The sequence below is a fragment of the Pelodiscus sinensis genome, chromosome 4, assembly GCF_052426305.1.
Source record: "Pelodiscus sinensis isolate ZL-2025 chromosome 4, ASM5242630v1, whole genome shotgun sequence".
Lineage (NCBI taxonomy): Eukaryota > Metazoa > Chordata > Testudines > Trionychidae > Pelodiscus > Pelodiscus sinensis.
The window spans coordinates 43,141,768-43,164,557 of record NC_143055.1 but is presented as its reverse complement, the minus strand read 5'-3'; the positions used below and the strand labels follow the sequence as shown (position 1 = coordinate 43,164,557).

The 22,790-nt window shown below is 45.6% G+C and overlaps 1 protein-coding gene across 9 annotated transcripts in view; it reads right to left on the bottom strand.

The window, feature by feature from the left end:
• KLHL5 (kelch like family member 5) overlaps positions 1 to 22,790 on the bottom strand; it is a 154,929-nt gene that overhangs the window by 41,490 nt on the left and 90,649 nt on the right. For all 9 annotated transcript variants that reach the window (XM_075930569.2, XM_075930567.2, XM_025187964.3 and 6 more), the window contains one exon: positions 11,325 to 11,511. In XM_075930569.2, coding sequence (XP_075786684.2) covers positions 11,325 to 11,511 — 187 coding nt within the window. The remainder of the gene's footprint in view (positions 1 to 11,324; positions 11,512 to 22,790) is intronic.

Here is a 22,790-nt window from a genome sequence, read left to right as displayed (position 1 = left end):
TAGTTATGCATGAAACTACCAGTCTCGAAATGTGCTGAGAAGTCAATGGTTCACCTTTTGAACGGTTCGCTAATGATACCATCAAACGGTCCATTTTCCTACAGTCCCGCGTTCTGTTGATGTAAAACGCCAAAGCTCTCCTTACATCGAGCATGTGCAGCGTTGCTTCTTGCATTGAGGTATGGGGTTTAGGGAAGAAGCATGGCAGGACAACCGGTTCATTGATGTGAAAATCAGAAGAGACCTTTGGAATAAACGCTGGGTGGGATCTCAGCATCACTGATTCTTTAGAAAAGGTTGTATAAGGGGGAGAAGCTATGAAGGCCGCTATTTCACTTACTCTACGAGCTGAGGTAAGGGCTAAAAGAAACAAAAGCTTGATGGTAAATGTGTGTAGCGGAATTGTGGCTAGGGGTTCAAAGGTAGGGCGAGTCAAAGTTTCCAAAACTAGGTCCAGATTCCACGAGGGCAGAGGCGGCCTCCGAGGTGGATCGAGGTTTGAGAGCCCTTTCAGAAACTTTTTTGTAGTGGAATGAGTGAATAAAGAAAAACGCTAATCCATACGGTGAAAAGGGCTAATTGCTGCTAAATGCACCGTAAAGAAGTTATTGCCAGTCCGTTGTCATGGAGCTGCAGGATGTAATCCAGTATGTGAGATAAGGTTGCAGAGTGAGGGTCTATATTACTGCTCGCACACCATGCCAGGAATCTGGTACATTTAGCTGTATATGTCGCCCGTGTAGATTCCTTTCTACTGTGCATTAACACTTGCTTGACCTGTTGTGAACAGAGTTGTTTGGAATCGTTAAACCAACCAGCATCCATGCCATGAGGTGTAGGATCTCGGGTGGCTCAGCAATATGTTGTCCTGGGTCAGGAGATTTGGGAGAAGAGGCAGGGTGTATGGTGACCTTATCAACATCTGGGGGAGCATTGAATATCAAAGTTGGTGAGCCCACGCTAGGGCTATAAGAATTACTCGAGTCGCTTCCATATTGATCTTCTCGAGGATTTTGGGCATTAGAAACACTGGGGGAAAGGCGTACAATACTGACCTTCCCCAGTGGAGAAGGAAAGCATCCCCCAAAGAGTGACGTCCTATTCCCTCTCTGGAACAATAGGTGGGACACTTTGTGTTGTTTTCCGTTGCAAACAAGTCTATTGTCGGAAACCCCCACCAGGCAAATATATGATTCACAATGTCCATGTGGATCTCCCATTGGTGATCGTGGGGAAAACGCCTGCTGAGTGAGTCCACTATCAAGTTGTCAGCACCTAGTAGATAGGAGGCTGTTAAAACAGTGTTTTTGTGGATACACCAGTTCCATAACCGGATGCTCTCCGCACAGAGAGAACAAGATCGGGTGTCTCCCTGCCTGTTGATGTAAAACATGGTTGCAATGTTGTCCGTTAGGACTCTGGTCATTGTACTCCGTATCTGGGACTGAAAATGTTTGCAAGCATGCCGTATTGCCCGTAACTTGAGCACATTGATATGCAATAGCATTTCCTGTGTAGACCAGCAACCTAGATAGCTGCAGCGGCACAGGAGCCAGCAAACAGAGCTGTAAACAGGGGAGTTTGAGTGGGAGTTCTGTTGGAGGAGAAGTTTGTATTTGGTTTTGTATTTGTATTGCTTTTATGTGTAGAGGCTTGTAGGGGTAGTGTGCTGGGAGAGAAGCTGAGCCCTGATTAGGGGGCGGGGCTTCACTGATTAGGGGTCCTATAAAGGTAGCCTTCTAGTCAGGCAGCGGCATAGATAGCTGCAGCGGCACATGAGTCAGCAAACAGAGCTGTAAACAGAGGAGTTTGAGTGGGAGTTTGTAATTGGGACTTGTATTGGGACTTGTTTGGGGTTTGTTTTTGCTGTGGAGGGGGTGTTTTGGTTTGTTTTGGTGTTCACCAGACTAATAGGATTTTGGTGAGAAAATAGATAAAACACAGAGGCAGCAGCGGCCATGGCCCAAGTAGTAGAGAACACAAGGAGGATGATTGGATGTGATAGCTGTGGTATGTACATGATTCTGGAGGGTGTACCTGAATGGAGTTTTGTTTGTATGAAGTGCCACCTGATAGAGCTGATGGAAGAAAAGATCCGAGGACTGGAGATGCAGGTGGAAACTCTGGTCGAGTTTAGAAGGGAGTTTGAGCAGATGATGGAGCAAAGGAATGACGTGGCTGAAGGGGAAGGCTTAGATATGCAGATGGAAGCAGGATCAAGGGCCTCAGAGGGGGGACTGCTCGGCGAAGAAAATGGACAGTGGAAGCATGTGACTCAGAGAACCAGGCAGAGGAAAAGATGGGTCAGAGAAGGAAAAATAGAGCTCAAGAACAGATATATGGAGCTGTAGAATGAAGAAGGCAGATAATGAAGATGGAAGGGTAAGGAAGAAGAGAAGAGTGGCTAGTCCCATAGATAAAGGGGAAGAGTTAATGGAGACAACAACAATAATGAGCATTAGGAGGATACAGGATGGGTTAAAGAGGATTACAAGGGAAAATGGGAATGGCAAGGACTTACAGCCAGAGGAAGCAAGAGATAGACCAGAGAATCGCACTGTCACTAGGAAAAGGCAGGTCTATGTGATTGGGGACTCCTTATTGAGAAGAATAGATAGGCCTGTAACCAGAGCTGATCCAGGGAATAGAAGGGTGTGCTGTCTGCCAGGTGCTAAGATACGGGATGTGGAACTGAGGTTGAAGAGGATTATTAAGGGAGCAGGAAGGAATCCATTGATCATCCTTCATGTAGGAACAAATGATATGGCTAGATTCTCGCTGGAAAGAATTAAGGGAGACTATGCTAGGCTGGGGAGGACGCTCAAGGAAATTGAGGCTCAGGTGATCTTTAGTGGGATTCTGCCTGTTCCTAGAGAAGGGCAACTAAGATGTGACAGGATTATGATGATCAATAGATGGCTTAGGCAGTGGTGCTATAAGAAGGGCTTTGGGATGTATGGTCACTGGGAGGCATTTATGGACAGAGGACTGTTCTCTCGGGATGGACTTTACCTAAGTAGGGAGGGAAATAGACTTCTAGGATGGAGGCTGGCTCAACTGATTAAGAGAGCTTTGAACTAGGAATTTGGGGGAGACGGTTGGGAGATGTCCAGGTAATCTCTACGCTGGATTTTAACACTGAGAGGGAGGAAAACGAAGTAAGAAAGGATATAGCTGGGGGTAGGAGAATGAACATGAGGAAGGGTAGGGTGGATACTAGTCTAATAGGCCATATTGGAGGTACATTGTCCATGCCAAATTGGGTAAAGAATGTGAATGAGGCCAAACAGAAAAAAATTAAGATGTTTGTACATCAATTGCGAGGAGCCTAGGCAACAAAAAGGAGGAACTAGAGCTATTGATCCAGGAAATGAAACCATATATTATAGGAATAACAGAAACATGGTGGAATACTAGGCATGACTGGAATACAGGTATTGAAGGGTATGTGCTGTTTAGGAAAGACAGAAATAAGGGTAAAGGTGGTGGTGTTGCATTGTATATCAAAGATGAGGTAGATTGTAAAGAAATAAAAAGTGATGGAATGGAGAAGACAGAGTCTGTTTGGGCAAAAATCACATTGGGAAAGAAAACTATCAAATCCTCCCCTGGGATAGTGCTTGGGGTGTGCTATAGACCACCAGGATCCAATTTGGATATGGATAGAGACCTCTTTAATGTTTTTAATGAAGTAAATACTCGTGGAAACTGCATAATCATGGGAGATTTCAACTTTCCAGATCTAGACTGGAGAATAAGTGCTAGTAATAATAATAGGGCTCAGATTTTCCTAGATGTGATAGCTGATGAATTCCTTCTTCACGTAGTTGCTGAACCAACAAGGGGGGATGCTATTTTAGATTTGGTTTTGGTGAGTAGCGAGGACCTCATAGAAGAAATCGTTGTAGGGGACAACCTTGGCTCGAGTGATCATGAGCTAATTCAGTTCAAATTAAATGGAAGAATAAACAAAAATAAATCTGAGACTAGGGTTTTTGATTTCAAAAGGGCTAACTTTAATAAATTAAGGAAATTAGTTAGGGAAGTTGATTGGACTAAAGAAATTATAGATCTTGAGGTGGAAGAGGACTGAAATTAAAATGCAGAAGCTGTCAGAAGCCTGTATCCCAAGAAAAAGGAAAACATTTATAGGCAGGTGTGTTAGACCAAGCTGGATGAGCAAGCATCTCAGAGAGGTGATTAAGAAAAAGCAGAAAGCATAGAAGAAGTGGAAAATGGGAGGGATCAGTAAAGAAAGCTACCTTATTGAGGTTAGAGCATGTAGGGACAAAGTGAGAAAGGCTAAAAGTCAGGTAGAGTTGGACCTTGCAAAGGGAATTAAAACCAATAGTAAAAGGTTTTATAGCCATATAAATAGGAAAAAAAAACAAAAAAAGAAGAAGTAGGACCACTAATTACTAAGGATGGAGTGGAGGTTGAGGATAATCTAGGAATGGCCCAATATCTAAACAAATACTTTGCTTCAGTCTTTAATGAGGCTAATGAAGAGCTTAGGGATAATGGTAACAGAACAAATGGGACTAAAGATATGGAGGTAGATATTACCTTATCTGAGGTAAAAGCCAAACTTGAACAGCTTAATGGGAGTAAATCGGGGGGCCCAGATAATCTTCATCCAAGAATATTAAAGGTACTGGCACATGACCTTGCAAGTCCATTAACAAAAAATTTTAATAAATCTCTAAACTCAGGGGTTGTACCATTTGACTGGAGAATTGCTAATATAGTTCCTATTTTTAAGAAACGGAAAAAAAGCGACCCGGGTAACGATAGGCCTGTTAGTTTGACATCTGTAGTATGCAAGATCTTGGAAAAAATTTTGAAGGAGAAAGTAGTTAAAGACATTGAGGCTAATGGCAATTGGGACAAATTACAACATGGTTTTACAAAAGGTAGATCGTGTCAAACCAACCTGATCTCCTTTTTTGAGAAAGTAACAGATTTTTTAGATAAAGGAAATGCAGTGGATCTAATCTACCTCGACTTTAGTAAGGCATTTGATACAGTACCACATGGGGAATTATTGGTTAAATTGGAAAATATAGGGATTAATATGAAAGTTGAGAGGTGGATAAGCAACTGGTTAAAGGGGAGACTACAGCAGGTCATATTGAAAGGTGAACTGTCAGGTTGAAGGATGGTTACTAGCGGAGTTCCTTAGGGATCAGTTTTGGGGCCAATTTTATTTAATCTTTTTATTGCTGACGTTGGCATCAAAAGTGGAAGTGTCTTGATAAAATTTGTGGATGACACAAAGTTGGGAGCTATTGCTAATTCAGAAAAGGATCGGGATATCATACAGGAAGATCTGGATGATCTTGTAAATTGGAGTGATAGCAATAGGATGAAATTTAATAGTGAAAAGTGTAAGGTTATGCATTTAGGGATTAATAACAAGAATTTTAGTTATAAGCTGGGGACACATCAGTTGGAAGTAACGGAGGAGGAGAAGGACCTCGGAGTCCTTTTTGATTATAGGATGACTATGAGCCGCCATTGCGACATGGCCGTGAAAAAGGCTAATACGGTCTTGGGATGTATTAGGTGAGGTATTTCCAGTAGGGATAAGGAGGTGTTAGTGACATTATACAAGGCATTGGTGAGACCCCATTTGGAATACTGTGTGCAGTTCTGGTCTGCCATGTTTAAGAAGGATGAATTCAAACTGGAACAGGTACAAAGAAGGGCCACTAGGATGATTCGAAGAATGGAAAGCCTGTCTTATGAAAGGAGACTCAGGGAGCTTGGCTGTTTACCTTAACCAAAAGAAGCCTTAGGGGGGACATGATTGCACTCATTAAATATATTACAGGGATAAATACCAGGGAGGGAGAGGAATTATTTACGCTTAATACCAACGTGGACACAAGAACAAATGGATATAAACTGGCTAGTAGGAAGTTTAGACTTGAGATTAGACGAAGGTTTCTAACCATTAGAGGAGTGAGGTTCTGGAACGGCCTTCCAAGGGAAGTAGTGGGGGCAAAAGATCTATCTGGTTTCAAGATTAAACTAGATGGGTTTATGAAGGGGATGGTTTGATGAGATAACATGATCTTGGTAACAAATTGACCATTCATTATTAGTGGTAAATAAGTCAATGGAGGGATGATAGGAGTTACTATAGAGAACTTTCTGGGTGTCAGGCTGGTGAGTCTTGCCCAGATGCTCAGGGTTTAGCTGATCGCCATATTTGGGGTCGGGAAGGAATTTTTCTCCAGGGTAGATTGGCAGAGGCCCTGGAGGTTTTTCACCTTCCTCTGTAGCATGGGGTACAGATCACAGCTGGAGGATTCTCTGCGTCTTGGGGTCTTCAAAGTATTTGAAGGCTTCAATATCTGAGATATAGGTGAGAGTATTATTCTAGGAGGGGATTCTGTGGCCTACACTGTGCAGGGGGTCAGACTAGATGATCATAATGGTCCCTTCTGACCTTAAAGTCTGTGAGACCTTGGACCGTAAGGCTGCCTATGTGTACTCCCCAGCCAGTAAGAGAAGCATCTGTGGTTATTTGCTTTGTAGGTTGTGGGCGATGGAACGGAATGCCTGCCAAGAGGTTGTATGGCTCGGTCCACCACTGAAGGGACTCGCGTACGTGTTGCAATACCACTACTGGTCTGTGAACGCAATGCTTTGCTGGAATGTAAATTGTGGCTAACCAAATTTGGAGGGAGCGAAAATGTAACCTTGCATTTTGTACCACGATGGTGGAGGCAGCCACGTGGCCCATTAGCTGTAAACAAACACGTGTGGGAATCGTGGGAGCGTGCGTCAGGGTGTGTACAAGATCCTGGATTACTGCAAAACATTCCCTTGGTAAGTAAGCATGTGCCGCATTTGAGTTGAGTCGTGCTCCTATAAAGATCAGATCCTGAGATGGTACCGGTGATGATTTTTTCACATTTATGAGAAGACCTAGAAATGCAAATACGTTGGATATTGTTGCTACCATTTGACATGCCTCCATATACGTGCAGCACCTGACAAAACAATCGTCTAAATAGGGGAATATCATTACCCCTGTGCTGCGTAAGTGGGCCACCACTACCACTAAAGTTTTAGTGAAAACCCTGGGGGCACACACCAAGCCGAACGGTAGTACCCTGTATTGGAAATGCTCGTCTACCAGCCGGAATCGGAGGAAGCATCTGTGTGCCACATGAATAACAATATGGAAATAAGCCTCTCGCAAGTCAAGGACTGCAAACCAGTCTCCTTTGTTCAATGATGGAATAATGGTTGTTAAGGTCACCATCTTGAAACTATGTTTTTGAAAGTAGTGATTTAATTTTTGAAGGTCCAAGATTGGTCTCCATCCTCCTGTCTTCTTTTGGGTGAGATAGTAACGGGAGTAAAAACCTTTTCCCCAAAACTGCTTGGGCACTCTCTTTATTGCCCCGATTGTGCGCAAGCGCTGAACTTCTTGCCATAGTAGTTGTTTGTGAGAGGGGTCCCTGAAAAGGGACGGGGTAGGTGGGGTGGTAGGAGGAATAGAGACAAAGGGAATGGAGAGACCAGACTACATAACTTCTAGTACCCATTTGTCTGAGGTGATGTTGGACCAATGGTGAAAATATGATCTGAGACGATGGTGAAAGAGATGAAGAGATTTGTTTTCTGCACTGACTATGGAAACTGGGCTTGTATCCTCAAAAGGGAAGTCAAATCTGCTGCTTTGTCGACGACTGATTGGACGAACGGTTTTGTTGGGGCCGCTTTCGTTGAGGGCGCTGTTTGAAACATTGATTCTCTAAGGTACAAGGCTGTTGTCTTTGGAAATTGTAATCATAACTTCGTTGATAAGGATAGTAGTGTCTATGCCTAAAGGGAGGTGTATACATTCCCAGTGTACGTAAGATGGTCCGAGAATCTTTGCCCAAATGAAGGACTTCGTCAGTGTTCACTGCGAAAAGCTTATGCTTGTCAAAGGGTAGATCTTCGACCTTGCTTTGAAGCTCTCTTGGGGCTCCTGCAGAAGAAAGCCATGAGTATCTTCTCATGGCAATACCTGTAGCAGTGGCTCATGCAGCTATGTCAGCCATATCCATGGAGATCTGCAGTGCAGTGCTACATGATGCATAGCCTTCATGCACTATTGCCTTTAGCAGTGGTTTCTTAGTGTCTGGGAGATGTTGTAATAACTCCGCTAGTTTTGAATAATTATTGAAATTATGGTTTGATAGATGAGCCGAATAATTTGCGATGCGTAACAGAAGTGTGGCAGAAGAAGAAACCTTTCTACCAAATATATCTAATTTTTTATTGTCCTTATCTGAAAGTGTGTTTTTGTACTGCGGCACTTTAGCTCTACGTTGTGCTGCATCAGCTACAATCGAATTAGTTTGGGGGTGACTGAATAGAAAATCTAACCCCTTAGCCGGCACAAAGTATTTTCTATTGGTTTTTTTACTTGTAGGCATAGCCAATGTTGGGGTCTGCCATATCTCATCCACCACTTCCATAATCACTTCATCAATCCGTAAGGCGATCTTCGCACGCTGGTGTGGGTGGAGATTCTTTAGGAGACTATGCTTTTTAATCGGGACGACTGCCAACTGTATTTCTTGTGCGCTTGCTACCCTTTTGAACAGGTCCTGAAATTACTTCAGGTCATCCGATGGAGATATGTTGCCTGTGAATACCGCCTCATCTGGTGATGAAGAGGAATAGTCAGTAGACTTCTGCTTCAGACAGCTGCCCCTCTTCTGGTTCAGATTGGTCATGCTGAATGGTTGGACTCTTCGAAGAGGTGAGTGTAACTGTTGTGATTGTTGAGGTAAGTAATGCACACTTGGTGACTGACAGTTGCATAAAGATCCCCTATAAGACAATGGAGTGTGGTCGTGATGGGAACGACCATTGTAGGACCTATGATAGTGCCCGTAGTATTGTTCTGAATGCGACGGGGAGGAGTGACATGAGGATTGTGCGTTACTATGTCGTATGTAATAGACGCGACGTGGAGAGCATCTAGTGGATCCATGCCTTGATGATCGTCCGGGTGAACGAGATCGTGAGCGGGACCGTTGTGCTTCCAGATACACTATGTCTCTATAATTGCATTGTCTGTATGTGACATGGACGGGAAAAACACTATACCCACGGTACCGCTAATGCCTTGGTGGAGAGGGGGACGGTTCCGGAGAAAAAACTGGAGACACACCTCTCTCTTGCATCAGTTTTTGCTAGTGCTTTCCTAGGTGCTGAAGCGCTGTCCGTTTCCATGGCAACTGTGGAGCTCGGTGCCGAGTGAGGGCAGACCGGTGCCGGGGAAATTAGCTGCAGCTGTGGTGTTGGTGGTGCCGGCAGTATGCCTGGTACCGGTGCTGCTGCCAGTGCTGGGGCTGGCATAGCAAGTTCCCATGCCGCAGGGGTCAGTGCCGCTGAAGCCGGAGCCGGTTGGATTGCCAGTTGTGGCATCCGTGCTGTTGTCGGAGGCGGCACGGCTGAAGCCGGTGCCAGCTTGCTTGTCAGTTGCGGCACCGGCACTGATGTCAGTGCCGAGGCAGTCTGTGCTCTCGGTGGTGGTGGTAACCCTCTTGTGCTAGGGCCTGCAGAGTGTCGGGACCCTGCGGAGGTCACTTTGGAGGTTGCTGGCTTTTTTGAAGTTGCCAATGGGAGGGAGCGCATTGGAGACGGCTTTGTCTTCTTTGAAATGGCCGGCCCGGGAGAAGCCACTCTCCACTTGTGATCGGAGGAGTTGGTAATGGCTCAGCAAGCATGCTATCAGGTTGCAATGCCTTGCCAAACATTAACATCTTCACCCTCATTTCCCGCTCCCACTGAGCTCTGGTCATGAGCTTGCAACAATGGGTGCTCTTCTGTGGGACATGTGATTCGCCCAGGCACCAAATGCAAGCGTCATGGCCATCAGAAGCCGGCATGGCTTCACGGCAGAGTGAACACTTTTTAAAACTGGGGGACTCTGGCATTGTCAAAGGGGCCAGTAAAGGTGGCTGAATGCCGACCTTCCGTTTAGTCCCCGTCTTCTGCTGCTTGTTTTTGTTGTCAGTTTCAGGTGTGTTGGGTTTGGGGTTTTTTTGTTTTTGTTTTTTTTAATGATTAGCTGTAGCGGCTTCCTAAGTAATTCTGAAGGGATTTTTTTTTTTAAGAAGCGATAACTAAGAACAGGAACACGACTAACAAGACACGTCTAACTATTTACAAATGGAAATAAACTAAAGATCATTCTCTGAAAGAGAAACTAGAAGAACAAAGGGAGCTCCAGCCACAATCAGAGGTGGTTGAGAGGAACTGAGCGGTTGCTGGACCGCGCACAGCTGATCAAAGGTGCGAACGGCACTGCAAAGAAGCCACACATGCACGGTCTGGTGGAGCATGGCTATGACAGCTTTCCAAGCCACGGCACTGGGACGGGACCCGACACCAAGAGTGGAGCACCCATGGGGACCACTCGAAGAAGAACCAGTAGATATTTGTGAACGATATACATTACAGTGTATAGCCTTTGAAAGCTTTAATGTGTATCGTACATAAATATTGAATACACTAGCAAACTTATCTGGCATTGTCCAGATCCTTCAGGGCAGGAAGCTGGTGATGTAGGGAGTGCTGGAGTCAGGACAGGGTGTTGGGGATGTAAGGAGGACAGGGTATGAGGCAGGGGGTGTAGAAGTCAGGGTTGGGGGTAGAGGCTCAGGGAAGGGGCTGGGTATAGGGGTGCTAGAATAATGTTTGGGACATGAGGGGCTCAGGACACAGGATCCCATCCAGTGGGGCCTTCTCCCCCCTCCTATCCCCTCTGTCTGGAAGAGCTCTTCCCCCTCCCCCAAAGTGTTTGGGGTTGAGGGAGCTCCACGTACTTAGTCTGGTGGCAAACAAGATGGTGAGCCCTAGCCCCTGGTGGTTACTCTGATGGTGGTGCAGCCACCCCCAGTGGTTACTCTGCAGGATAGCTCTTCCCTGTGCTTGCTGTCCCCAGTGGTCATAGTGAGTATTGCGTACCTTCTCTCTGCTCACTCACTTTTCATGTTATGGAAAACAGTTCCATTCCAGGGACTTCCTGTTTTCCTGGCATAGCCAAACCTTGATCTTGCTTTAGGTTAGAGAAGAGGAAGCTGCACACCAAATTTGGTTGCCCTGGCTCTTACCGTTTAGAGGAGTTCTTGAACAGACTCACACACAGACAGACAGATGGACTCAGACAGATACACTCTAAAATCTCTCTCTCCCTCTCTCTCTCTCTCCCTCTCTCTCTCTCTATATATATAGAGAGAGATTAAAATCCACTCAACTGACTTTCAACATACACCGTCTTCAACTAAAATTATATAAACCCATACCTTTTGTTGCATCCATTCCTCCGACTGCAAATAACACTCCTACTGTAGACTTTCTGGGCTTTGTACGAGGACTTTGTAACATGGGTCGTCTCTCTGGCAACAGATGATATTTCATTGCTTCCATAATAAGTTTTTGACATTCAATATCATCCTTAAAGAGGGCATTATTTTCCATGTCTGCCAGAAACTGGCAAAAATAAAATCAAAGGTGTTAAATGGCTAAGCAAATGGCAGGAATGTCAAAATCATAATGAAACATTTTGTCCAAAAATATTGCTGTCTGGTTTACAATACGTTCTCTTCAGAATGATCACACAGATAGTTTGTGTAAAATTAAACAAATCAACATCTCAATGAACACACATATTTTGGGATATATTTAGAAAGACAGAAGAAGAGAAACAATGAGTTCACTTTATTCTAATGGGAGATTCTTGCTCAATGTTTCAAAAGACGACAACAGATTTCTTAATGTCAATGCCATTATACCAGAGGAAAATGCTTCCTGACTATCAAATCTGTCATTCAGGTTAACCCCGGCTTTATGTATACATCACAATTATCACAGCCAAATATCTTATTTGATGGTGGCAAAGTAACTGCAGCAAAAGTTGGACACTGCAAAGAAGATTCTATTCTGGATTCTGCAAATGACCTGTTCTGTGATCTTGGAAAATTTACTTTGCCTCTCTGTAGCTTGGTACAGTATCTCAGGGGCTGAGAAAGCAATGTGGGAAGGAGGCAGAGGTCTATATAATGATATTTATACAGTGCTTATTACTACAGTATCTAAGCACTGTACAAGTAGAGAAACACTAAGGCTTGGTTTATACCTAAAATGTAGATTCATCTAGCTACATTGCTAAGGCATGTGAACAAGGAAAAAGACATTCCCCACATTATCCTTGCACAACAGGGCCTGGGGGCTCCAGACTAGTAGATGTTTTTGTCCTCCACCCTTATGGAGGGACAAAGTGAGGGAGGGAGGGTCTGGTGCACCAGTGTGGGCTCTCCAATGCAGGGGCGCCCTGAGCCTCAGGGTCTGAATCCAGGCAAACCAGGGGTCACATCTGGTCCTTGGGCCTTAGGTTCCTCACCCCTGGCTTAAACCAATAACAAGAAAGAATGATGCCTATCTTAGTTTTCCTCACTCTCAATTGAAATACTTCCCCTGAGTTGTTTTTTTTAAACAAAGCAGTGCTGCTTTGACAATCTAAGACTGCATCTTACATGTTGGTATGCAATGCTTTATACTTGCATATAGATATAAATATCAATGTCCACTACTACCCTACATTCAACATTAAGCCACTAAATTCCTGAATTAAAAAAAAGACAAGATTCTATACTTATATGTAAACATACCTTCTTAATTGGCTGAATGGGTGACTTTTGATGCCCTACCAAAGTGACTCTACAGCTCCATCAATGTCTGCATCCTTCTGGCTCAAAATTCTATCAGTAGTCATTGAAATATGCTTTCCTGTAGTAGAAAGGGCTACCAATAGGATTGCAGTCTGACTTCAACCCAGCCTTTGGATCTATTTTTGAGAATGGCGAGTACTATTTAACATGGGAGGGAGAATGGATCAAACCCACTAACAATGTATACATTAACTGTAAAATTAAGTTGCATTTCCAAATGAAAAAATAGACAGAACAGAGAACCGCAGCATAGTTATGATTTACTATAGCACAAGGCTGATTGGTAGAGCACCTACTGCTAGTTTTTTTGTTTCTATTGGTGGTGTACAGTTGTACATACCTCAGTGCACATAAACATCATTCCACACATGGGTAGGAAAGATTAGAGGAAACCGTGCTCCTGCCTTTCTCCACAGTGACCCCTGCTGGAAGATGCTGGAGCTGTTATAGCAGGGCACACCCCACAGCCAGCACTCCTGCCACTTTCCCTACTACTATAGCTGATGGCCCAGAGCTGCAGAAGACGCCCCTGGAAATTCCATTCCTATGCCACAGTGCTGCTGCCCCACCTGGGCTGTCCAATCATCCTGCTACCTCTCTCACTCTTTCTCTTCCAATCACCCAGACTCATTCAGGTGACAGTGACGCAGCTCTCAGGGGTCAGCCTGGCCTAGCAGCTGAGCCCCATGCTACCATTTGGGGGAGGAGCTTTAATATGCATGCAAAATCTCTCCCTACACATAGCACCTGGCCCTGCAGAAGCCTGGCCTGGGAAACTAGCCACTGATGGATGATACGCTCACACTACACATCATCTTCTATAAGAAGAGATGGAGATCTCTTTGTGAAGGATCACAACAGCAAACCCTTCCTCTATGGAATCTGCGCCAGTGACATCTCTGGGATTGAAGAAGAAAATGGAGGATTGCAAGGATGTCTCCATGAGCCAACAATGCCTCATATTCAACAGCAGAAATGTAGGACAACTACATGCTCTCCCATTACAGGATCTGGAGCAAGAGCACGGTCTACCTACTTTTGCACCCCAGGGGTCAGTAAGATGTTCCATGGGCCACCGAAACCTGCACCTCCATGGGCAACTGTGTTTTGGGAGAGAACAGCAGAGAGGAGACCCCAGCATGCCAAGCTTTGGTGTGATAATTCAGGGTTTTGCTAATACCCTCCATATTCTAGAAGTCTGGTCTACACTAGGAGTTTACATCAAATTTAGCTGCATAAGGTAAATTTCTAAATGATGCGTCCACATCATCAAGCCTGTATCGTCAACCTTACAGGCAACTGAAGTCAATGTCAGGTACTCCTGATTTCACGAGGAGTAACACAATTCCTGATCTTGCCTGGTCGCGTTTATGGTAATGTAGACTGTAAACCGAGAGTTTTGGAATAGAATTTGGATTTTTTGGCTTGCCAAATCTGACTAGAAAGTTTACTAGGTTTATCCTCCACTCTTGGTCAAAAAGTTAAAAGCTTCTGAGTTCTACATTGGTCAGGAAGTTTTGGGACTCACAACAGCCATGCTCACAATGTGTCTGGTACACATTTTTGCAATAGGTATTAAAAATACACACAGTACAATGCTTAAGGCAATGACCACACACATTGATTCAATCAATCCAGATGGTAACATGAATATAGCCTAAGTATACAATTGCAATTACCTAATAGAATACTAATAGAAATGTAGCCGTGTTAGTCTGGTGTAGCTGAAGCAAAATACAGGACTATGTAGCACTTTAAAGACTAACAAGATGGTTTATTAGATGATGAGCTTTCGTGGGCCAGACCCACTTCCTCAGATCAAATAGTGGAAGAAAATAGTTACAACCATATATACCAAAGGATACAATTAAAAAAAAAATGAACACATATGAAAAGGACAAATCAAATTTCAGAACAGAAGGGGGATGGGGGAGGTAAATGTCTGTGGGCTAATGATGTTAGAGGTGATAATTGGGGAAGCTGTCTTTGTAATGGGTGAGATAACTAGAGTGTTTGTTGAGACCCACTTGTATTCGACACTTTACTGTCTGGCTCATCATCTAATAAACCATCTTGTTAGTCTTTAAAGTGCTACATAGTCCTGTATTTTGCTAATAGAATACCATACTCATGCCCTCCTGACCTTGCGGAGTTAGAAGACCAGCCTACTCTGTTGGCACAACAGGGGTCTCAGCAAGAGATGAGAGATTGACAGCATAAGAAACTGAAGACTATCTAAGTCTTAACATAGTACTTGTAATGAAAGTTTAGAAAGAAAGTCAAGAAAGAGTGAGAATGATGATCGCGAAATGTGCCTTGCACTACCAGTCATGTGGGTTTATAGACCTGTTTGATTTCATTTAGGATCCAATACTCAAAGCCAAAAACAGATTTCCGCATCCTAAGATATTTGTGGGTGCTTATGTTTGTTTGGATAACTAAATTAAGGCACCTCTTTCAATGTGAATGAGTTGTCAGGTGGTGTCCTTGTCAATACGGAGGTTTTGGACATTCAGAGAAACACCTAAAGCAAGTTTTGCATTTTATGTGGATGTCAAAAATCAGAGTTTTTTAGAGTTTCTTCTAGTATATGGGGAGGCAGGATACCAGCTCCCAGGAGCTGTGGCAGAAAGAATGGGCCAGTGCTACAGAAGGACATAGCCATGTCTACACTACGAGATAAGGCCAAATCTATTCTTGTCGATGTCTGGTCACCCAATTTTGCAAAGTCAAAGGTCTATGTCTTCACTAGAGGGAAGAATTCAGTGCACTCCGAAATAGTATGTCCCCATTAGGGAGCCTGCCATAAACTTTGAGAGTGACGCACTGTGGGTAGCTATCCCACCAGTGCCAGTGCTGGTTTGCATTCTGGGTTATGCTCCTAGTGCACGCTGGGGCCAAAACTGTACAGTGGGTTCAGTTATGGGTTCATGTCGTCAGCATCCCATAATGTACTCGTCTAGTCCCTTCCCCCTTGCTTGAGATCAGTGGGAGACAGTCTTTTCACGCCTTTTTCGGCCCTGATGCTGTAGCAGCATGAGCATGGATCGCATTCGCATCAAATCATTGTGATATTGATGTCTGCCTTGGTGTGCCTAGTGATGTGGTATTTTGAGAATGTATGCATGTCACTCTGCCAGGCAGAGGATGAGGACTACTCTCAAGATCCCATGGACTTACTATTCATGTGAGCCCTTGCACTGATGCAAATGCAGATGCTAATCCACCCTGTGGACACAGTAGAACACTGGTTCTGGTGCAGTGAGACAAGCACAGACTGGTGGGTCTGCATTGTGATGCAGAGGTAGGACAATCAGTAGTCGCTGCAAAACTTCCAAATGAGCAAGGTTATTTTCTTGGAACTTTGTGAATGGCTTTCTCCTGTCTTGAAGTGCAAGAATATCACAATGAGACCCGCTCTGACCATGGAGAAGTGTGTGGCAATTGCCTTGTGGAAGTTTGCAATGCCAGACAGCTATTGGTCATTTGGGAATCAATTTGGAGTGGGAAAATCTACAGTGGGGGCTATTGTTATACAAGTAGCCAAGAGAATTGATACCATTCTGCTATGGAGGGTTATGACTCTGGGAAACATGGTTACCATAGAGGATGGCTTTGCTGTGATGGGGTTCCATGACTGTAGTGGGGCAATAGACAGAACACACATTCCCATCTTGGCCCTTGACCATCTTGCCAAGGAGTACATAAATTGTAAGAAGTACTTTTCCGTGGTTCTGCAGGCACTGGTGGATCAAAAGGGCACTGGTGGATCAAAAGGGCCATTTCATCAACATCAACTTGGGATGGTCAGGAAGGCTGCATAATGTGTGCATCTTTAGGAACTCCTGCCTCTTCAGAAGGAGGAACACTGGAACTTTTAATTTTGTTTTGTTTGGTGTTTGGTTATTTATGTAGCTCATTGTACCAAATGTCAAAGACATTTATAATTGAAATGACGCATCGATATTATAAGCACATCTGATGCAGAAAAAGGTATATTTGTACACTTAACTTTTTTTTAGAAGTAATTTAAGCAGAAAGCTCTAAATTTATACCTAGACTTTAGTTAGGCATTTGATACAGTTTTGCATGATATTCTTATCAATAAACTAGGCAAATACAACTTAGATGGGGCTACTATAAGGTGGGATACATAACTGGTTGGATAACCGTTCCCAGAGAGTAGTTATTAACTATTCACAATCCTGCTGGAAAGGTATGTAGAAGCTATTTTATGTTTAGCTAGAAGCCATCTTGTATAACAGAAACCATTTCAGCTTTTTGTCTTTGCACATAGGCCAGAGTGAACTTTTTATCACCCCATGCGCCAGGCCAAGACAGATGTGCTATTGGAATGTGTTAATTGGGCTGGTTCAGAGAGGAGAGGTACTCCCTCGTACCTGTCCGCCATCTTGTTGATAAGGCTTTGTTTTTCCTAGTTTAATTGATTATTTCTGTAATTGGATGCCCTGACGTCAGACTGTTTGGTTAAGGGTATAAAGATACTAGGATTGATTGTATTAAGCAGCCTTACTGGGCCCGGCTTTGCTGAGACCACGTTTGGCTCACTTTGCTTTTATTGGCCAATAAAACTGTCTGTTTAGCCACGTAAACTGAGTGAGGCATTTGCTTCGACAGGTATAACAAGTGGGGTTCCGCAGGGGTCTGTTTTGGGACTGGTTCTGTTCAATATCTTCATCAACTATTTAGATATCAGGATAGAGAGTACGCTTATTAAGTTTGCAGATGTTACCAAGATAGGAGGGGTTGCCACTGCTCTGGAGGATAGGGTCATAATTCAAAATGATCTGGACAAATTGGAGAAATGGTCTGAGGTAAAAAGGATGAAGTTTAATGAGGACAAATGCAAAGTACTCCACTTAGGAAGGAACAATCAGTCTCTCACTTATAGAATGGGATGCGACTGTCTAGGAAGGAGTACTGCAGAAAGAGATATAGGGGGTCATAGAGCTAAATATGAGTCAACAGTGTGACACTGTTACAAAAAAAGCAAACATGATTCTGGGATGCATTAACAGGAGTGTTGTGAGCAAGACACAAGTCGTCATTCTTCTGCTCCACTCTGCGCTGATTAGGCCTCAATTGGAGTACTGTGTCCAGTTCTGGGCACCACAGGAAAGATGTGGAGAAATTGGAGAAGGTCCAGAGAAGAGCAACAAAAATGATTGAAGGTCTAGAGAACATAACCTATGAAGGAAGACTGAAATAATTGGTCTGGTTTAGTTTGGAAAGGAGAAGACTGAGAGGAGACATGATAGCAGTTTTCAGGTATCTAAAAGAGTGTCACAAGGAAGAGCAAGAAAAATTGTTCTTAGCCTCTGAGGAAAGGACAAGACGCAATGGTCTTAAACTGCAGCAAAGGAAATTTAAGTTGGACATTAGGAAAAACTTCCTAACTGTTAGGGTCATTAAACACTGGAATAAGATGCCTAGGGAAGAAATTGTTACTCACCTTGTGCAGTAACATCTGTTCTTCGAGATGTGTGTCCCCGTGGGTGCTCCACTACAGGTGTCAGGCTCGTCCCGGCGCCGCAAACCGGAAAGTTTTTGCTAGCAGTAGCCCCCTCCGAAGGACCGCGCATGTGCAGAGCATCCCGCGGCGTTCGCGCCTTTTCTGCGTCGCGCGGTCCGACCCGCCAGTTCCTCCTAGCTGGAACATCTGAAAGAGACAAAACAGAGCTCCGAAGCAGGGAGGAGGGCGGGTCGTGGAGCACCCACGGGGACACACATCTCGAAGAACAGATGTTACTGCACAAGGTGAGTAACAATTTCTTCTTCTTCGAGTGATGTCCCCGTGGGTGCTCCACTACAGGTGAGTATGAAGCAGTCATCTAACCGCTGGTCGTGCTTCGGAATTACTTGCGCACAGAAGAAAGAACTGCCTGAGCGACTGCTATGTCTGCCGCTTTGAGATGGTCAAGGGCATAATGTCGAGCAAACGTGGATGAAGACGACCATGTAGCTGCACGGCATATGTCCCGTAGCGGTACGTTCTTCATGAAAGCCGTGGAGGCGGCCATACTCCTGGTTGAATGTGCGGTTGGTGGACAGGGTAGAGACCTGCCCCTGAGGGTGTAGCAACAAGTGATGCAGTTAACGATATGTGCCGAAATACGTTGTGACGACAGTTGCTGACCTTTAGAGTGATTTGCCAGTGACAATAGTAATCGTGGGGACTTCCGGAAGGGACGTGTTCTGTCTAAATAGAATGCCAACGCCCTTCTGACGTCTAATGTGTGCCAGCGGGCTTCCTCAGGTGTAGCATGTGGCTTGGGGTAGAAGGTAGGAAAGACAATAGGCTCATTGACGTGGAATGACGAATTAACCTTTGGCAGGAAAGCTGGATGACATCTAAGTGAGACTCCCTGCTGAGTGAATACTGTGTAGGGAGGATCGGCAGAGAGTGCCGCGAGCTCAGAGACTCGTCGAGCCGAGGCGATCGCAAGGAGAAAGGTAACTTTAATTGTGAGGGTCTGTAAATCACAAGTTGCAAGTGGTTCAAATGGTGGGTAGGTAAGAGTGTCCAGGACGAGGGTAAGGTCCCATGGTTGTGAGATAGGTCTATGCGGTGGGTAGAGATTCGAAATACCCTTGAGGAACTTCTTCGTAAGTGGATGAGAGAAGACAGAAAAACCCTCTATTGGAGCGTGAAAGGCCGAAATTGCTGCCAAGTGTACTCTTAGGGAAGCAGCAGCCAAGCCTTGCGAATGTAAATGAAGTACATAGTCTAGGATGCACTGAATATGTGCTTTGAGAGGATCGATGGTCTGTGATTGTCACCAAGCAAAGAAGCGACGCCACTTGTAGAGGTAAGATCGTTGAGTGCTGTGGCGTCTACTCTGTACTAGTACGTCCCTGACTGCTTGGGAGCAGGTTAGCTCTAGGCCTTGGAGCCAGTTAGGAGCCAAGCTGTCAGGTGCAAACGGTCGATGTCCGGATGGAGAAGATTGCCGTTTTGTTGCGAGATCAAGTTGCTGATCCGTGGAAGACGTTGAGGTCTGGATACCGACATCTGCATGAGTTGCGTGATCCATGTCTGGCGAGGCCAGAAGGGGGCCACCAGGATTACTGTCGCTGAGTCGGACAGTATCTTCTCTATTACTCGGGGTATCCGTGGAATTGGAGGAAAGGCGTATAAGAGATGGTATGTTCCCCACCTGAGCAGGAAGGCATCCCCCATCGATTGGGTGCCTATGCCCGCTCTTGAGCAGTAAGCGCGACATTTCTTGTTGTCGCGAGTAGCAAAGAGGTCGATCTCTGGGTAGCCCCATAGCTGGAACAGATTGCGGGCTACAGAGTGAAGGAGTTCCCATTCGTGTTGGGAATGGAAGGATCTGCTGAGTGCATCCGCAATTGTATTGGTTTTGCCGGGGAGATAGGAGGCTGTGAGTGTGACATTGTGACGAATTGCCCAGTTCCAAAGGCGCACTGATTCCGCACACAGGGTCCTGGACCTGTCGATTGATGTAGTATACAGTGCATATGTTGTCCGTAAGGACCTGTAGAGTGGTTCCCTGTATTTGGTGGACGAAGTGGCGACAAGCGTTGAAAACTGCCCTGAGTTCCAGGAAGTTTATGTGAAGTAGGGATTCTTGGTGGGACCATAATCCTTGGACCCGATAGTGCAGCATATGTGCCCCCCAGCCTACAAGGGACGCATCCGTGGTAAGTTGAATTGACGGGGATTGGATCCGGAAGGGCACACCCGCCAGAGTATTGGCCGGTTGGAGCCACCATGCGAGCAATTCCTTGACACGGGCAGGGACAGGTGTGAGACTGTTGATATTGGTAATGCCCGGTTTGTAGGCTACAAGGAGCCAATGTTGTAGACATCGCATGCGGAGGCGAGCGTAGGTTATGACATACGTGGTGGAGGCCATGTGGCCTAACAGCTTCAGGCAGGTAAGGTATGAGACTGTCGGGGCCGTAAGCAAGACGCTCGATAGGTCCCGTATGGCGTCGGCTCTGTCTGTAGGTAGGTACGCCATAGCGGTGGTAGAGTCTAGTTTGGCTCCAATGAACACGATGGACTGGGCGGGAATCAGAGTAGATTTTGGAAGATTGACAATTAGTCCAAGAGTCTCGAAGATACCTTTTGTAGTGGTAACTGCGGTCTCGGCCTCTTGTCTCGAAGGGGCCGTGAGGAGGTAGTCGTCGAGATAAGGAAAGATGGTGATGCCGGCTCGACGGAGGTACGCAGCTACGACTGCCATGGTCTTTGAAAACACTCTTGGGGCTGCGGATAGGCCAAAGGGGAGCACCGTGTATTGGTAATGATCGTCTCCCACGGTAAAGCGTAGAAATCTCCTGTGAGCTGGATGGATGGCGATATGGAAGTATGCGTCCTGTAAATCGAGGGACGCGAACCAATCCCCTCTGTGTAGTGCTGGGATGATGGAACCCAGAGTAACCATTTTGAATCTGTGTCTTCGCAGGTGGCAGTTGAGGCCGCGAAGATCTAGGATCGGTCTCCATCCCCCCGACTTCTTCTCAGTGAGAAAGTACCGGGAATAGAAACCTCTGCCTCGGAACTTGGGAGGAACTATTTCCACCGCACCTATGGTAAGCAAGTGCATGACCTCCTGACGTAACAGGGATTCATGAGAGGGGTCCCTGAAAAGGGACAGGGATGGGGGGTTGGTGGGAGGTAAAGTGGAGAACGGAATGGTGAGCCCAGAGGTTACGATCTCCCTGACCCAACGGTCCGTGGTGATGGCGAACCAACAAAGGGAGTAAGGGTTCAGACGGCGGTGGAAGAGCTTGGTTACTCGTGCTGGGGATTCCAGTAGGGGGATGGTACGCAGACCCTCGACAAGTCCGTCAAACCTGCTACCGAGGTTGCTGCTGGTTGTGATTTTTGTTAGGCTGCTGGCGGCGGCGTTGGGGGCGCTGCCTTTGTCTATGTTGGTCGTAAGGTCTAAAGAGTTGGTTGGAATAAAAAGAAGAAGAGGAAGGAGGAGGCCTTTGTCTGTTATACGGCCAAACTCTCCTGCGCCTGAAAGGCGGAGTGTACATCCCGAGAGTTCTTAACGTGGTTCGGGAGTCTTTTCCGGAGTGAAACACTTGATCTGTGTTTTGGGCAAACAGGGACGCTCGGTCGAATGGAAGGTCTTCCACCTTAGGCTGTAGATCTTTTGGCACAGAAGCCAGGTGGAGCCAAGAGTCTCGTCGCATGACAATCGATGTCGCTGTAGTGCGGGAAGCTGAATCGGCAATATCCAGAGATATCTGGAGTGCATTACAGGCCACTGTGTAACCCTCCTGCACAATGGATTTCAGTACGTCCCTTTTGGAATGAGGAAGATGTTGTATCAACGGCACCAACTTCGAGTAGTTATCGAAGTCATGGTTAGCAAGATGGGCAGAGTAGTTTGCTATCCTTAATGTGGCTGTTGCCGACGAATATACCTTCCTGCCGAGCAAGTCCAGACGCTTGGCTTCTTTGTCCGCGGTGGAATTTCTCGCTTGTGCGGACCTTGCCTTTTGTTGAGCTGCGTCGACAACAATGGAATTTGGTCTGGGGTGAGTAAAAAGAAATTCTGCGTCTTTGGCATCAATAAAGTATTTTCTGTCTGTGCGTTTATTGGTAGGGGGCATAGATGCCGGGGTTTGCCAGATGTCATTAGCTACTTCCAGGATAGCGGCATCGAAAGGGAGAGCTAGCTTTGATTTGCTGGACTGCTGTAAGTTTCTAAGGAGGGCATGGTGTTTTGGTGGTGCCCCAGAGGTGCGTAAGTTTTGTGAATGCGCTACCCGTTTGAAAAGTTCATGAAATTGCTTGTAGTCGTCCGCAAGAGGAGGATCGTCGTTAAAAACCGCGTCGTCTGGGGAAGAAGAAGCGGCATCTGTTGGAGAGGCCACGGGCTGGTGCTCTGCCACCGGCGACTGAGTGGTATCGTCATGCGGGGCGGAGGTTGTTGACCCATCCCCAGTAGGTGTTGGTGGGCGTTGAGCCGGCGGAATAGAGTCCTGGGTAGTCGGCCGTGGCGAATATAATTGTTGCCGGTCTGGGGACAAGGA